Here is a 19,209-nt window from a genome sequence, read left to right as displayed (position 1 = left end):
AAACTTATTGGAGCCGAACGTTCAACAAATCGAAATATGAAAACAAATTTCTGAAAGAAACGTAGGAAACTCAATATTTTCACTTCAAACATTTTACTTGTTATAAGAAATAAGTTTGAAATAGTTGTATGATAAGATCCCGTTTCTTAGGACTGTATGTACAGAAACTCGTTTAGTTTATAACATAACGTCACGACTTTTGCCTTTCAGAGGTAGGCAGTGCCACAACCACGTTATACTCTATCAATTTACATGTAGGATGAGTCTATTGCCATTTACGGAGTACATTTCCAAACTGATACTGCACATAAATTGTAGTGTATGCAAACTATGCGGAGTATTATGGCACTATGGGCTGAGGTTGTAAGAATGACATTGGATACGTCAGTGGAAAATAAACCATGCTAACAACTATTAGCTGTGTTTCTTTACGCTCCAAAGGATATTACAGTGGCGACGAGGATTAAAATAATTATAATAATAATTAGTAGACAATTATATCTTGTGCGCAAATAGTGTCAATAGTACTATTTAAACGATGTCGATCGGTAAAGTACGGGAGTTTGACGTGCGGTCAGGGGGTATGGAGTTCTTATATAGACAGATTGAACATGTATTTTAAAGTCAACAAAGTAACGGATGATTTGAAATTACCAACTTTGATTGCTACGATGGGAGACGAGGCGTATGAACTACTCGTAAATCTCGCCAGTCCGAGTAAGCCGTCTGAATTACAATACGCCCATGTATGCGAACTGTTACGTCAGCATTTACAGCCGACGCCATCTTCGTTGGCGGAAAGATACCGATTCCGACAAAAACGTCAAGGATCGGGAGAAGACATAGCCAATTTTGTTGCGGAATTAAAGAAACTATCGCGGGATTGCAAATTTAAAGAAAAATTGAATGAAAATTTGCGCGATCAATTCATATGTGGTCTTAATAGTGACGTCATTCGGCAAAGGCTTTTGCGGAAGAGGATACAATAACATTCGCTGAGGCGGTTAAATTAGCACAATCCTTGGAGGCGGCGGAACGGGATGCAGCAATCGTGGAGTCAACCAATGGGGCAGAGGCGATGCATGCGATGAAACAAAACACGAGCAGTAAAGGTTGGGCGCGCAGAGGAGGATCATACAGTACACCAAGCATGCGGACCAGAGCTGCGGGGGAACGCGCCGGCAGCGCAGGAGCAGGTGCGTTAGCAGCAGAGCCGAGTACGTCGGTTCGTCAGTACGGAGAGCCGAGGGCGTCTGTTCGACAGTACGGAGAGCCGAGGGCGTCTGGTCGCCAGTACGGAGAGCCGAGGGCGTCTGTTCGTCAGTACGGGAAATGTACGGCATGCGGAAGGACGTCCCATTCCTTCACCGTTTGTCGATTCCGGAACTTCACTTGCAGCAAGTGCCACCGAATTGGTCATTTGCGACGGGTGTGTCCCGCGGAAAATGCGGATTCGGCCCAAATGTCGCAGGAGTGCACCTACTTTGGAGGAGCGGAAGCTGGAGAGTTTTCGGACAACGAATATGACGTCATTCACAACAGTAGCAGAGAGGAGGATGGAAACATCGAGGAGCAATTAAATCTCTTAGCGTTAAATAATTATAAGGCAGTAAGTTTACCAATATGTATTGAAGGTACTAAAGTTAATATGGAAATTGACACAGGTACCGCCATATCATGCATAAGTAAAAAGACGTATGACAGACTTTTCACTCATTTACCCATCGAGAATGATAATACAATATTAAGATTTTATGACGGTTCTAAAATTAAGCCTTTGGGCGTTATAACACCAGATGTAAATTTTAATAATGTCAATAAGCGGCTCGAATTATTTATTATTGACGGTGGCCTGACGTCGTTATTAGGTAGACAATGGTTAGCAGAATTACAGATAAGCATTCCTCTGTTTAGTTGTAATCGGATACAGGGAAATAGTAATATTCATGTTAATAAAGAAATATGTTGCATTCTCGACAGATATAAAGAAGTATTTAGTGACGGGCTGGGACGGTACACGGGCGGAAGGGCGACGTTGCGGGTGCGAGAGGGGGCGGCGCCGATATATCATCGTGCGCGGCCGCTGCCGTATGCACTGCGCGAGCGCGTCGACGCGGAGTTGGACCGTATGCTACGCGACGGCGTCATCGAGCCCATCGAATGCTCCGACTGGGCCTCTCCTCTGGTGCCTGTTTTAAGGCTGACGGTACATTGAGGATTTGTGCTGATTACAAAGCGACCCTGAACCCGGTTTTGCTGATCGATCGTTACCCTCTACCAAGGATTGAGGACGTTTTAGTAGGTTTAAACGGGTCGCAATTCTATAGTAAAATAGATTTATCACATGCATATAATCAAGTAGAACTAGATGAGTCTCGAAAATATACCGTAATTAATACTCACCGAGGATTATTCTGCTACAATAGGCTAGTTTTCGGGTTGGCATCAAGCGTAGGAGTGTTCCAACGTATTATGACTAATTTGTTGCAAGGTATACCGAATGTACAGGTATTCTTGGACGACGTTATTATTGGTGGGAAAACACGGAGCGAGCATTTAGCTGCCCTCGAAGAAGTTTTCAAGCGCTTATGCAGCCACGGGTTAAAATTCTGGAAGAATGTGTTTTCCTTACACAAGAGGTTACGTATTTAGGATTTGTCGTATCAAAGGATGGTATTAAGGCCGATAGTTCAAAGATCGATGCTATATTAAAGCTAAATCGACCACAAAATGTTAGTGAACTCCGATCATTTTTGGGAATGGTTAATTTCTATGCTAAATTCATTAGGAATTTTAGTTCATTGTTAACTCCATTGCATAGATTATTAAAAAAGGGTATAGTATGGCACTGGGATATTGAAAGCGAACAAGCTTTCAACGGAATAAAAAGGAAATTGACCGGGGCGGAAGTATTAGCACATTATGATCCCGATAAACCCTTGATCGTAACGTGTGACGCAAGCCCGCACGGAATCGGGGGGGTTTTAGCGCAGCCAAGCGCTGGCAGCGAGCGGCCGGTCGCATACGCCTCCCGTACACTGACCGCAGCTGAAAAGAATTACTCGCAGATACATCGCGAGGCTTTATCCATAATTTTTACGGTAAAAAAGTTCCACCAGTACTTATACGGACGGAAGTTCATATTGCGTACAGACCATAAACCCTTGGTGTCTATTTTAGGTCCTAGTAGGGGCATACCAACGATGACCGCTAGCCGGATGCAACGTTGGGCCGTAATTCTCTCGGCATATGATTATGAGATAGAGTATATCAAAACTTCTGAAAATTGCGCGGATGGCCTATCAAGGTTACCGGAAGTGACCAAAGATTTCCAATGTTACAAGGACACTATTCCCGAACAAACTTTTTTGCATTTTGCACAAGAGGCGCTATTGTTAAATTACAAAGAGGTCAAAATACAAACGGCAAAGGACGTCATTTTAGCTAGGATATTGACTTTCATTCGCGATGGTTGGCCTGAAGCTTGCGAGATCACCGCTTTGCGACCGTATTTCAATAGGAAATCCGAATTGTACGAAGAGCTAGGATGTGTGATGTGGGGCATAGAGTAGTAATACCTGTAGGTTGCCGCGAAAAGGTATTAAATATAATCCATGAGCCTCACATGGGGATAGTCAAGTCGAAAGCCTTGGCTCGCAGTTACGTGTGGTGGCCCGGTATTGACGAGGCGGTGGAGCAAGCTTGTGGCGCGTGTGGAACGTGCGCTGCGTTCTCGGATGCACCTCCGCGCGCCACACCGCATCCCTGGCCTTGGCCGACTCGGCCGTGGACAAGAGTGCACCTGGATTATATGGGACCTATAGCAGGGAAATTATATTTGGTTGTTGTTGACGCTATGTCTAAATGGCTAGAAGTATTTAGTGTACCGAGTACGGCGGCGGGTAGCACTATTGCGAAACTACATGAATTATGGAGCAGGTTCGGTATCCCTAAACAAATAGTAACAGATAACGGGCCTCCATTTACTAGTGGTGAGTTCGCAAATTTTGTTAGGCGGAATGGTACGGAGCACATATTTACAGCTCCGTATCATCCTTTATCTAACGGGGCGGCAGAAAATGCAGTGAGAACCTTAAAGAAAGTAATAAAAAAGGCGGTTTTAGAACGTAAAAATGTGGATCGGACCTTAAATACTTTCTTATTACATTATCGAAACATCGAACATTCTACCACAAAAGAAAGTCCAGCGGTATTATTAATGAATAGAAGGTTGCGAACTCCGTTAGATATTATTAAGCCAGACCGAGAAAATAATGTGCATCGAGCGCAACAACGTCAAACTAACGACGCTCGGGGTGAAAATAGAAGTTTAAAAGTTGGGGAGAGAATCTGGTACCGGCAGCATTCGATGACGGAGAAGTGGGTTCCTGGTACTGTGGCTAAGGCTACGGGTGTAAGGGACTTCAAGGTCTTAGACAAGAATAGTAAAGTAATACATAGACACATCGATCAGCTTAAGCCGAGGTGTGGGTCGCTTGTTATCCCCACGAGTTCTAGGGAGTCCAGACCTAATATAATGGGTTCAAGTCGTGAGAATGAGGCGACCCCAGTTCAAGAACGTTCACTTGTAACGGGTTCTCCAATATCGCCATCTATAAGGCGGCAGCTCGGCGTAGGCATATCATCGCCGAACATTTCGAGTGCAAATGAACATCAAACACAAGATGAAAAGTTTAGTACGCCGCCCACTACGCCTGTACTATCCCAGTCACGACCATTGCGGAAATGTAGATTAGAGAAAATTGTTAGTTATAAGGAGTAGACCGTTAAGATTAAATTAAGTCGGGAGAGATGTAGTGTATGCAAACTATGCGGAGTATTATGGCACTATGGGCTGAGGTTGTAAGAATGACATTGGATACGTCAGTGGAAAATAAACCATGCTAACAACTATTAGCTGTGTTTCTTTACGCTCCAAAGGACATTACATAAATAATAATAATTTAAAAAATAACAATAATAATACTCTTGTAAATTCAAAATTTACTAATATCATGTAAGTTATGATGCATGCTGTAGTTTACTGTAAGTAGAAAAACACAGCTATCTTCTGCCGTTATACTGCTATATGTAAAAATAATGTAATGTGTGTTCTCTGTTGTAAACTCTCAAAATAAATAAATAAAATATAAGCACTTCCCAAACCAGGAATTAAATCCAAATCATAAATACTTGTATTGCTGTACAGCAAAGGAACATAAAGTTTAATTTTAAGTTTGTATGTTATAAAATTGTTTAGATGTTTGACTGTACTTTTCTAGAATCCTAGATGAGTGTTTCTCAAAATAAATGTACGCAACGAATTATTACGATTTGTTCTGTCTCTTCTTTTTTGTGTGTCTTGATATATACATTCCATGTATTATTTCATAGAACCAATGTATTGAGTCTAACAAAAAAGGCAAATAAGAAATAAAATGTTAGACCAATGTTTTATAAAAACTATTAGGTTCATTTATTTTGAGAAATAGTAAATGATACAAGAACGCAACGACGAAATCGAGACAGTTCTGTATCATAATTTGTAGAAATCTTTCACCAGAGCAACAACCTCATAACCAGAATCGATTGGTAACATTCCCTGCAACCATATGGGTGGGGTTCAGTTTATATCCCACCGTTAAATTAAGTATCCCATTCGTTTCATTTACGGGCCGAGACATTGTGGAGACGGCATTAAAAATAATGCCAGTTATATTTTCTAATAATATCGCGGTATCGGAGAATTTTTTTGGTATCTAAAGTGTTTGAAAATGTGACGAAATTGGGGATTCCATTTTTAATTGTTATTGTTGTGAATTATTACCTTTTGGTCTCTCTTCTCGCGTGAAATAGACTCGATGAATCTTATATCGCGCACTTTTTCTTGATAAAAGTGGTCTTGAAATATAACTGTTTCTTTTTTTTATCACAGTTTATTATATTATGATTTACTCGGAACGTTTTGAAGACTTCACATCCTTGTGGTAATGGGGGGAACTGGCAAGAAAAAGAAAACGTCGGCATAAAATTATAATATAAGAAAGCCCCTATGAAATCTGAAAAATAGTTTTATTTCAATGTCATTCGCGTAAATATAGGAAATCATTATGCCAAATTAGCCTTATAATGTTGTAGTGGACATGGTTTTCTATGCTTGTTCTGGGGTATATTGCTTGTGAACTGCGAACTGTCGCCCTGAGTTCAATTCTCAAGTTGACAATTTTTTTTCTAACGTAAATATCTATTGAAATAGGTATATTGCCAGATATAAATATCGTCTATCATTGATTTGGTTCGCTTATGTGTCTTATTTATCTGCTAGTTTTAGGAAAACATAAACACTTATAAAAACTTAGCATAGGCATGCCCCCCACGAGATGGACCGACGACCTGGTGAGGGTCGTCGGATCGGTCCCTGTGGCGCTCAATAGGGGAGGCCTATGTCCAGTAGACGATTCCTGGCTGAAATGATAATGATGATGAAACACTTATAAGTATATCAATCTTATATCCAATAAAAGAATAAATAAAATTATTACAAAATAATGTTTTTATTTCCAAGCTGTGCTAATATGACTAAATTTATCTAAATTCCAACAAACATTAAAACATTACAAACTTTGAACCAAGAATAAAAATTCTAAAGACGTAATCCGGTTAAAAATTACTTAATATTTTCTGTTCGCGTAGAAAATCAAAAGGGCAGCAAACGAATAAATATTACTCGAACGTCCATTAGAATTCGTAAGCCAAGCATTTTATCATAACTAACAAGGTTTTGTATAACCCGTAAAAATGGTGGGATGTTCTAAACCTATTTAAGAAGGGTACGTTATAAATAGAAATATCTCAAAGAATCAACGGTCAAAGGGTTGCCTTTTTTGGTTTTTAATCGCCTGTGGCTACAGACCTTTCGATCTTGTTTAATTTGGACCGCTTTTGTAGTTAAAATAAAAACGTCAATTTAATTGAAAGGATGAAAATATTAAAGTGCTCTTCATTTTATTTTAATGGTAAATTACTGTCAACAATCGACAGAATGCGCGCGTGCATACATAGTTAAGATAGGACAACGTCTGTCGGGTCGACTAGTATACATATACTAGCAACCCGCCCCGGCTTCCTACAAGTAGGACTTATTATAAACTATAGCCAAATAACTTCCTATAAAACCGATACTAAACTTCACAGGATCATCCGCTGGAATAATTTGAAGATTAACTAAAAAAAATATTTAAATCGCTCTAGCCGTTTTAGAGTCCATAGGGAACATACATACACATTTCGACGTTTGAAAGTCTTTTTTTTTCGACGATAAGTTTCAAAAATATTTAAAATCAGCTCATTTTTCTATGCTTTTTTAAACCAGTCAAAATTTTTCAAAAAAAGAATTCGCTTAAGTTAATTCGCTTTTCAACCTTCGAATGATTTTTATATAGGTTTATTTATAACACTAAAAAGCTTGTTTTTTTAACGCGTCCATCTCTGGAACATCTTTTTTTATTGCAATAGAACAGATGGGTCATATACTTCTTCACGACTAGAAGATGCAAAGCCGCCATTATGACCTATGAATCTGTGTCGCGTTCCGACATCAGTCTGTATATATTCGGTCGATCACCCAACAGGCCGGCATAATTTTGTCGACTGGCAAGGGATAATAACCTCTCGTCAGTTAGTTGTTGTTCAGAATTTAAGGCTCTTCCTCTATTTAGACTTTGTAATGAGGCTCAGACAAGTCCTCAACAATATCAATTTGCGTTTAATATTTTAATGAAGCCAACATGAAAGCCGAGTTAGAAATGACAGCATATTATAAATTAGTACAAGGTACAAGTTATCTTTCTAATATTATATAGGTTTGTGAACATATTTATAATACTGGTGGTAGGTCTCTGTTATGTGAAAGTCCGCCTGGGTAGGTACCACCGCAATGTGTATTTCTGCCAAGCAGCAGTGTGTAGTCACTGTTGTGTTCCGGTTTAAAGGACATTATAACCAGTGTAACTACTGGACATAATAACACTTAACATCTCATGTCTCAGGATGGCGTGCGCAATGGAATACCAAAGAACACTTTGGAATTCAAGGTGTTTGATGGTGTTTCTACTGTTTATGGGCGGTCGTATCGCTTACCATAGGGCGAACGGCAAGTTCATCTCGACATTCAGAGGAAAAAAAATATGTTCGAATTATTCGCAGCCGCAGATCGGAATTTAATAGAGCACAAATCCGAGAACAATTGACTGTATTATATTGACCTTTTTGGAACGTAAAAGGAGATTGGGGTAAGAGCCCTCTGGCAATTATTTATGTTAATAATTTTCAATTTTCTCCAAGCAAATATTTCTAAAACGTTCATAATTCATTCATTAATAATTTACTTGGTTTAGGTTAATTTAATATCGGTAAATGGTAGAACAAAAAAAATATTGCGTCAAATTAAACCTAGTTTTTTTGTCAGGTTCATTGTGATAGGAAGTGTTTATTTTAACTTCTATACGAACATAAATTTACATATAATACGAGTATAACCTCACGATCGCTATCTATAATAATTTATAATCTATCACGAGAATTTATCTCAGGGATTAATTCATAGCCCAAGTGTTTGTTATTTCGCAAACAATTTACCAATGGAGTGATCCTTATAAAAATAGATACTAAGATAATTATTTTTAATTGAACGCTTTCCATTGCGCTCAATCATTTCATTCATCCATTCAATTCATTCATTCATTCACCCATAGCCATAGCGTCTCACATGACTGGAGATCTATTTTAATATAATTTTTCTGATACATTTCTCGCAGTATATTAAACACTAGCTTTTGCCCGCGGCTCCGCCCGCGTTATAAAGTTAGTCGGGCTAAAGTTTTCCGTTATAAAAGTCACGCTATATATTTTCCCGGGAGCCTATGGTTCTTCCCAGGGTCTCAAACTGTCTCCATACCAAATTTTATCCTAATACGTTGGGTAGTTTTTGAGTTTAACACGTTCGGGCAGACCGATGCAGCGGGGGACTTTGTTTTATGATATAATTTTGTAGAACTTTTTAAGAGGAACAATCCCGTCATACATTATTGTTGCATAACTTTAACCGTTTACGCAGCGCACGCAACAGAAGCTCTCAAAACCTCCCGTTTTTGCATCATGTTTCATTACTGCTCCGCTCCTATTGGTCATAGCCTGACGATATATAACCTATAGCACTCCAGGAACAAAGGGCTATCCAACACAAAAATATTTTTTCAGTTCGAACTGGTAGTTCCTGAGATTAGCCATTACTGCTCTGCTCCTATTGGGTATAGCGTGATGATATATAGCCTATAGCACTCCACGAATAAAAGGCTATCCAACGCAAAAATAATTTTTCAGTTTGGACCGGTAGTTCCTGAGATTAACCATTACTGCTCCGCTCCTATAGGGTATAGCGTGATGATATATAGCCTATAGCACTCCACGAACAAAGGGCTATCCAACGCAAAAAGAATTTTTCAGTTCGGACCGGTAGTTCCTGAGATTAGGCATTACTGCTCGGCTCCTATTGGGTATAGCGTGATGATATATATCCTGTAGCACTCCACGAACATAGGGCTATCCAACGCAAAAAGAATTTTTCAGTTTGGATCGGTAGTTCCTGAGATTAGCGCGTTCAAACAAACAAACAAACAAACTCTTCAGCTTTATATAATAGTATAGAAGTATAGATGAATAGTTTATGTCTAGGATATTGTTTTCCATTTATAATAATCCTCTGGGAACACTATTTGCAACGGTAATGTATGTATGAAAATTAAAAATTTAACGCTTCTAAACAAAATATATGCACACATATGCCATTTTTCCCTAAAGGGGTACCTAGAAGTGTAACTAGAGGTAGGTCGTGAAATGAAAAAGCAATATTGTAATGTTTTATTGGTATAATTATATGTATATCAATTCTTTGTGAATTTATCGTTCGCTTTAACGGTGAAGGATAACATCGTGAGGAAAACCTACACATCTGAGAAGTTCTCTATAGGAATTTCGAAGGTGTGTGAAACCAATCCGCACTAGGCCAGCGTGGTGGACTAAGGCCTAATCCCTCTCAGTAGTAGAGGAGGCCCGTGCTCAGCAGTGTGCAAGTGTATAATACAGGGCTGATATTATTATATCAATGGCGATTTCTGGAACTAGCTTTTTATACGTGCATGACAAAGTGTTTCCACTGCACCTGATGATAAGTGGAGTGGGGTCGAATGGAATATTGACTGACGAGAAATGATTACCCTACGGCAGTCTTGCTATTTTGAACTCTACATATCTAGCGGATTTTTCGTGTGTCTGACTTCTATCTGAAATTAATTACTCTGTGTTTCGTGATTATTTATTAGTTTTGTCTGATTGGATAATAATATTTATTCCAGACTGAAGTCAATACTCATATTACTTTGCCCGACCCGCGTTATGAACCCGAGACCCGAACTCGTTAGGCGTACCAACTGACTATATATGACCATAATTATTAAACTTTTACGTTTTGTTTCAATTTCAATGTTATGCCTTTTGTTAAATAATAAAAAAAAATAAACGTGGATGTTTGCTTCGGAGTTGTGACCAAGTACCAACACACTTCACTACTATGACACTAACAGCTAAGTTGCTGAAGCAACTGAAATCATAGCAGTGTTGCGGTTCTCGACCACAACGTCTGCGCCGCGCTTAAATACAAATAGATTTGCACTGCATTTTATTTCCTATAGCTGCTTGTGACTTATTGAGTATTTATTTTCCTTTTTTAAAATTTCCATTAGAATAAAATATTAGTAGGTATTTGCTGCTCGGAGCTACGTACAGCTATTGAAGCCAGGCACAAAGCAGGCATGAAGCAATTGCAGAATGTAAAAATATTTAGTCAAACAAAATATAGAGAAACGAATGCTTGTATGCTGTTCCTGAATTTTGAATGGAAAAACGAACAATAACGCACTCCACGTTTCCCGACATTTTAATAAAACTAGAATATTGTAATATTTGCTCTTTTCGCTTAAATTAAATTTTTAGTGTTTTTCAGAAAAAATATTTTTTTACCTCCTTATTCATAGACGTTTTTTATCTAAAGACGGAGTAAAGCTGTGATAACAAGTCTGTTTCTCAGTGCTGACGGCATGGCAGCCTTCGCAGTGCGTACACATAGGCACTATAGCTATAAATAAGGGGTAATCTTTAGAAAGCGTCCTTAGAATAAGGCTGGCTTGCACAACGATTTACTAAATATGATTAAATTTATTTTAATTACAGTGCCGTCTTTGTCAATCTTAGTATTAATTTTTATCCTTGTATTTAGGTAAAGTGTTACTTTAAATTCAGTTCTATTTCGTAGTAAATTTTCAATTAAAAATTCTAATTTAACCTGACATTCTGAGAGGTAAATGTTGACTCGTCAAGTTTTAAGCTCTTTATTAGTTGGAATCCTCGTTTCTCCTTAAATTTTCTTGTGGATCGAAGCGTGAGAAACAACAATGTCCATCCGACAACATCAAAACCAAAAGAAAGGATTGTTTATTTATTAAAAGGAACAACTAACAAAACATACATCGATACCTGATTACATTATTTTTTTTTATTATGTTTGTTATTGTCAGGAGATGATTCTTATGAAAGAAAAAATTGCGTGGAAAATTAGTAAATATAAGAAAACTTAACGACAATATTAATTTTACATAACTGTCAGTGGTTTGAAATAACTGTCAGCGATTGACAGAATGCGCGCTACAAATTCATAGTTAATACGGCACAACGTCTGTCGTGTCAACTAGTTTAAAATAAATGAAACAGGGTAGGGCAGGGTTATGTTTGTAATAGTCCATTGGAACAACTTTTAAAGTTACCTAAGTAGTAATCATAATTACTGTTGAGTAATATTTATTTATTTATCAATTAATTATCACAAAAGTTTACAGTGGAAATGCACCAAGACGCTTGAGTGAAAAAAAAATTGACAACATAAAACAAAACGTAACAATAAAAAATATTAAGAAAAAATAACTACTTACATTGTACATTATAGGAACTACTTATTAAATTTAAGAACATACAAAAGAAATTAGTGTTACATCACCAACTTTACAAATGGGATATTGAAAAAATATTTTATTTACCATAGTTTTAGTAGAATGAGTTTGTCGAGTAAACAAGGCTGTTCCTAAATATAATTGCTAGTTGATAGTTTTATCTGCGTTTCTATCACCAAAAAACCAGGTTATATTTAATTTGATAACTTATTTTTCTATGTTGAAATGTTATTCAACATCTCTTCTTTAACTCGTTATAAATATAAGTCCCTTTATGTATTAGTTTGTCTGGAAGAAATCGGTATTTTACGATAAGACCTATTGATACATGTTTTTATTTTATAATAATTGTATTAATTTTACTGTATTTGGTGTATAAAATAAAGTGTTGTAATTCATTTATCCATTCAAAGCAGCAACAATTATTAGAAGATATGGAGTCTTCTGAATAAGAACGTCGTAAATATCAGCACTTTTTTGTTAAGATTTTTCTTATTAATTCAAAAATATTTATGGCATAAATTCTATGTCAGGGGGTAATGAGCGGAATGTAGTGTCAACCATTTTAATTGAAAGTCTGTGTTTGGTATTCCTTCTCTTTATCACAATCGAGACTAGCATCAAACGAGCAACTAGCTCGTCTTATCTTAAAAACTGGCAGAACTATACAACACAATCATTATAGTTATGTTTGACGAACACAGCGCAAAAAATCTGCAAGAAACTAGCTATAAATCACCACTTCACACTAAATTCTCTATTGAGAATTTAGAAGTTATGAATAATTGCTGGCTTGTACTAAATTCTAGTTATTGAACGCATTGGTCTAGAAAATGTATTGTTCTGTATGAAATGCCAACGTTTAATCAACTGCAATTTATTGAAAATGAAGTCCTGTTGGATAATAGGAGGGTCCGTAGGAACGAGCATTAAATGTTATATTCTCATTGTGGGTTTTCTTTACATTTCTGCCCGAGAGAGTCTTTTGGTACGATAACAAAGTGTAAAGTCTTTTGAGTAAAAGTTTTATTTATTTTTGGATTTCCGCTCTTCCATAAATGTCATTATTATCTAATAACGAAGTAAATGTTAATTGGAAGAGCTCATCTACGTTCAACAAGGTCTTATAATAATATAATGATTTTATTTTATTTTATGCGGTAAAAATAACATTGTTAAAATATCATATAAATTATAACGTAACGATTCTAAGTAAACTGTCGTATCTGGAAAAATCTGTGACAATCACATTTTAGCGTTTCATTATCTAAGTACTGTTTACTACCAAACCCATTCAATTCAAAAGTTTATAAACGAAAAAACAGTTTAACAAGCATTTACTCACTTTTTTTAATGGGTTTTGGTAGTATTTAGTTCCTACATAACGAAACGGTAAAAAAGGGAATATCGCATTTTTTTTCAGATATGATAGTTTACTTAGGAGCTATAGAAAATATAAGTTAAATGAGCTAATATAACAACCCCAGAATTTTCCACATATTATGTAAGGAATATTATAAATACTTATAACCATAGCTACATTTAAAACGTGGCTTGAACAATCACACTATGTGATCTGATTTATTCTTTTATTTATTCATTTTATACAATACGAAGTATAATAATAACATAGCTGCAACGTGCTAAAAGCTTAAGGTTCAATAATTTCTTAACACCTTTAAAGGTCTCAAGCTTCGTTAAGTATTTTCAGACTTATTAACAATGGACGCAGGTTCAGCTTTATTTTTAGCCTGACACGACGAAGTCACTCCAATTAAATATAAGTTTGTTTTTTTTATTTATTTATTTTAGGTAGCTTTTTAACATCGAAGGTCATTAGTGACCACAGCTATAGGATGATAGAATCAGTGAGCTATACTAATTAATAAACACTAATTTACCTTAAAAAACAAATCGTTTGTTTATAACCTATCTCACTAAATAAATATAAGTGTTAGAGCTGTTATGTAGACATTTGTCTACACGAATGGCGAGATACGGCCAATTATACTCTTATATGTCAGTATTATTAGAAAAAATAACGAATTATACTTTCAACTATAAAATTAAATATAGCAAAAAAAATACAAAATAAGAACAATAATACAAGAAAACAACGAACGTCACTTATATCACCCACTAGCTATGCAATCTATAATACAATTAAATATTTACAACGAAACACGAAAGGATTTACCTTTGATTTGACCTAAAAAATAATAGCCAATGCCATTTGCAGAAATCCATTTATAACTACGAGTATTTCGGCATTCGAAATCGCCTTGGATAAGTAAATATGGGTTCGTACACTAATTCACTAATGGCGTTCGTCAATGAGTACGTAATGGATTCAAACAATCTCCTTTCAAAGGTAACGTGCAGTGACTATATCAGGTATTCTCGAATTTCTTTTGTACCCGATTCATAGAATTTATAGCCGTTTTGATCTAGACAAAGTATATGAGCTGTGGACCACAAGCCCTTAATTCCAAGGTCTGGCGCCATCAATTTGTCGGACCACAATTTATGGGAGTTTTTCAATTCCAAAAAAACGTCTGACTTTTCTGGGATAAGAATTTATGACCGATACGATATTACTACATATACTCTTCTATCACATCATGGGACGAATATAGATCAAATGATGGTGCGTTAATTTCGTATTTGAATAACAAAAAGGAAATTTTTACATAAGCTTATGTGTAAAATGTACTTAAGTCAAACTGTCAATTTACAATAACAATTACAATATTACAGAAAAATAAATAACAATCCAATGTACCTCTGCCTATGGTCACAGTCGTAAAGTAGAGTTTAGCTTTATCGATTCCGTACTAATTTGTATATGTCACGGCATATAGATAGGCTACTGTGAATTGGTGATTTAGCAAACACGCGAACTTCAGTCTGAATTACAAGTGTAATCGAATTGACGTCTTTATTGTTATTGGCTTTTGTTTGCTGCCTACCTACCTATTTATTTTACAATATAAATAGGTAGGTAGGTAGGTTGCGCGCGCTACTGGCATTGTATTTTGCTATTGGCACTAATAAAGTACATAAGCAGCTGGAACTATAACGCTGTTTACTATTAAGCGGATTGCTAGCTCCTTACCTTACTACGGCAATAAAAAAAGCATCGACGCGTATAAAATACGTCGGTGAATAAATCTTTAAAAGTTTAAGTGCCTATTTCACAAGTTTCAAGTAAATTTTATTTGTATATTGTATTAAACAGCTAATTTAGATTGTACTTATTTTATTACCATTTATTTTGAAGCATAGTTTAGAGTTACATTTGTATTTGGCCGGCTTATAATTGTATGTGACGAGTAGCGTTTACGTGGAAGTTGTGAAACATACCTCAATATATAACACATCGTTAATCCAGTGACGGTGCACTTAGAGTACGACTATGATGCTAAAAGGCTGCTCCTCGGAGCGAGCAAATAAAAACAAATGACCTTATATTCCTACAGTTACGACTCATCACCAAAGGGATAAGCAGAGACGCAACTACTGCACCTTTTCGCTATTAGTATTATATTATGTGATAGCGGGCGCAATTTAAAACTCCGGACTGAAAATAAGCAGGAAAACCTAATATAATTTTACTTGACCCAGAATCGAACCCGAGACTTCGACACGGTAGTCATGCATCCCCAAAACCACTTGTATCAATGTATCTCTGTATGAATTCAAATCGGCAGAGCATGATATAAAACTGAACTTAAAAATACTTTCAGGCAAATTTCGACCGATCCACAATTCTCGGCTACATGTAATGTAAATAAACCGCAAATGGGGTAAATATATACAAGTAGGTCAATTAACACACAATCTGGGTCGATTGGACAATGTTTCGTTAAACTCCAAAATGTGATTCCATCGCTGGTGAACCTAGCTAACAGAGGCTAGTGTTGCGATTTTGTATTGTAATCTTTGAACATTAATTTCATTTATTTCATATATTTTTAACACTTAGGAGAAATGACTTTACGTATTATTTATCAGGGACGTGGAAAACCGAAAGACAGAAGGATAAGGACAAAAAAATATAATACTTTACCGAAACATAAAACGTTAGCGAAGACTTTTTAACCGACTTCAAAAAAAAGGAGGAGGTTATCAATTCGACGTGAATTTTTTTTTGTATGTTTGTTACCTCAGAACTCGCTCATTTATGAACCGATTTGGAAGATTCTTTTTTTATTTACTTATCACTTTAAATTATCACGGGGCGTTTAAATGGAAATTCCAGCTTTGTTTTAAATAAATTTATAGATATACCCCCTTATACATAAACTTTATTTATCTAGGGACAGAGCATTGCTGTGATAACAAGTCTGTTCTCAGTGCTGACGCTATGGCAGCCTTCGCAGTGCGTAACGGCCCTACGTTATGATTGGTTAATATTAAGATACAACTTTAATCTAATTGGCTGCCAGATAGCTGAATAAACAGCAAGCTGTCAGATAAACAAAGCTAGAAAACAGACTTATTATGACAGCTTTACTCTGTCCTTAGATAAAAAAACGTTTATGAATAAGGGGGATAGACTACAAAGCCTAGTACAATCTCACACCCGAAACAAATATTTACGCCAATACTAATATTTGTCGTTGAACCCACAGCCTTTCAATTCTCTAGCGGTACTCCCCCTAAACAGTAGCGCCCACTCAAAATGGAACCCAAATTTCCACTGTCACATGGACATAACCCGCTTTATCTCCTTGCATAAACCTTTATCGCTTGAAGCTTTGAAAAGCGCTTAACTGCCCATAAAGAACTATAATAGCCAATTACACTCGGACCCTGCAGCGGCTCCAGCGCTGTCTGCCGTTGAATGGTTGGAAGTATTAAAATAATGGTGCCTTTGATTTGCGACTCTTTGACAAAGGATTAAAGTTGGATTAGCCCTGTGTAATGGGCGGGCTTACTCCAATATTTTAAGCCCTTTTATTGTAATCTATACTGGCAGTTTAGGCGAGTTCGTGCCTGTTTAAAATCATTTTATATATACGTATTTATATCTATAGCATAAAAGGCTTTCATAAGAGAGGTATCAATTTAATAGAAAACTAATTTTAATTTCCAGTTAAGGCTTTGAGCCCTTTTTACGTAATCTGTACTGGTAGACTACAGTGTGGTGTTCGTTTGTTTAAAATCGTTTTATGTATACGTATTTATATCATAAAAGACTCTAATAATAGAGGTATCAGTTTCATACAAAAGTAATTTTAATTTACGGCTTTGCGCAGACGTTGTCGAGGTGTTCACGAAACACACTACCCTACTATGAACCTAATATTTGCTCAAAATTGAACAAAGATTATCATTACCGTAATACCTTAAACTGATTTTGGGAAGAGCAACACCAGAGTTTCTTGCCCTTTCTACTTTGATGGTAGTTAATATTGACGGAATGTAAATAATGTATAACATTTTATAACCCATGAAAATCATTTAATTTCAAATCATTTCATTTCATTTATCAGTGCTGAAGGGTAAGGTTTTTCAAAAGGGAACCCAACTCAACATAAAGTTACTACTGTTATACAAAAATGCTGTTTGTCAATCGTTCCTATGATAATTACATTTCAATGGGAATTTAGGAATTGGGTTATGTGGACCCATTACGTTTGCAATGTATGCTGTTGACGTTTCTCTAAATAAATAAATATTTCAAATTTAGCGTTCATCGACGGACGCCGCATTTCTCGACGGTCGCCCGATATTAATATATTAATAGACTTATAATAGAAACAGCAAATACCTACTAATTAGATAATACAAAGGAATGAACGTACAATATTTGAATTAGGCAATATAGCGTCAATCCATTTCAATAGAGCAATTAATTCATTTTCATAATGAACGACTAGCTAAAAGCTATTCTGACAATAACGATAATGGACTACGAAATTATTCATATAAAAATACTTATTAGAACAGTATGAATGAATCTTCCTAGCCGAATTTTGGCTACGGCGACGAATTTGAACAGAGATCAGCCAAGTACGCAGGAGATATTATAGTGCACAAATGTGTACGTAATACATAAGTGCACTCTCTATTCCTTCATTCTCATAGTCAGATGAGACGGCAATCCGATATTACCGGAGAGATCAGCTGTTGGACCAACGGTTACACATGCTTTTCGAGGCACGGGGATACCACACCGTCAACTTCCTGACTCCGAGCTGCGACTGAATAATTTTTAAGATGGAAAAACCTTGTTACTATAATTATGGCTCCACCTGGGATTCGAACCCAGGAGGTCAGCGTGGTAGTCGTACTCGTACCTTGTATACAACTAGGTCACCGAGGCAGATCAGTATACGCACATCGTGAGCTGAGAGATCTGTAACTCGATTCTCTGGTCGACTTATCGTTAGGAACAATGTATTAACTTAATAATTAACATCCCCAATGGCTTATACTGCCGTGCTAAGCGCAAAAGCGGTATGTCAGGAAACACAAAAGATCAAACTTAGAAACTTATATAATATACACTATACGAACTAATTATGGCAAAAAAGTATTGTGTATAAGGTGCAATAATAATAATAATAATATCAGCCGTGTATTATATACTTGCCCACTGCTGAGCACGGGCCGCCTCTACTACTGAGAGGGATTAGGCCTTAGTCCACCACGCTGGCCTAGTGCGGATTGGTAGACTTCACACACCTTCGAAATTCCTATAGAGAACTTCTCAGATGTGCAGGTTTCCTCACGATGTTTTCCTTCACCGTTATATATATATATATATATATATATATATATATATATATATATATATAATCTAAATAATGTTTAAAGATTTTAATGAATTTAAAAGAAATACTTTTTTATTATATTGTACTGGGTGACAGCTGCGTGCTAGAGTTGTGCTGGACAGGTACCATCGCATTTCCTATATTTCCCGTCACGCATACTCCGATGTGTTTAGGCTTAAACGACATTACATCAAGTTTATTGACGACAGCCATTACGAGAACAAACATCAGCATGATGCATGCAATTTAATGCCAAACGGTACCATGCAGTTACCAAGCCTCCGTTTCCTGGCAGCTTCCTTTTCGTAATTTATGTTAAATCTAATTATCATTAGAACGATTTGCAGACCACTTTTATGCATTCATCA

General features: G+C 36.6%; 2 protein-coding genes across 2 annotated transcripts in view; both read left to right on the top strand.

Moving 5' to 3' along the window:
* LOC115440693 overlaps positions 1-19,209 on the top strand; it is a 54,463-nt gene that overhangs the window by 10,984 nt on the left and 24,270 nt on the right. The window lies entirely within an intron of this gene.
* LOC119189952 lies at positions 3,548-4,783 on the top strand. Its single transcript, XM_037440784.1, has 2 exons — positions 3,548-3,992; positions 4,248-4,783. The coding sequence occupies exons 1-2, from the start codon at positions 3,548-3,550 to the stop codon at positions 4,781-4,783; spliced, it is 981 nt and encodes a 326-aa protein (XP_037296681.1).

This window comes from Manduca sexta, chromosome 20 (genome assembly GCF_014839805.1).
Source record: "Manduca sexta isolate Smith_Timp_Sample1 chromosome 20, JHU_Msex_v1.0, whole genome shotgun sequence".
Taxonomy (NCBI): Eukaryota; Metazoa; Arthropoda; class Insecta; order Lepidoptera; family Sphingidae; genus Manduca; species Manduca sexta.
The sequence above is the reverse complement of the archived record's forward strand: the minus strand, read 5'-3'. Positions and strand labels throughout refer to the sequence as shown.

Excerpts from the sequence above, each read along its gene's own strand:
- LOC119189952 (XM_037440784.1), top strand. The coding sequence starts at position 3,548 with ATGTGTGATGTGGGGCATAGAGTAGTAATACCTGTAGGTTGCCGCGAA. Across the intron at positions 3,993-4,247 it reads CGGGCCTCCATTTACTAGTG|ATATTATTAAGCCAGACCGA; the intron begins GTGAGTTCGCAA and ends GAACTCCGTTAG.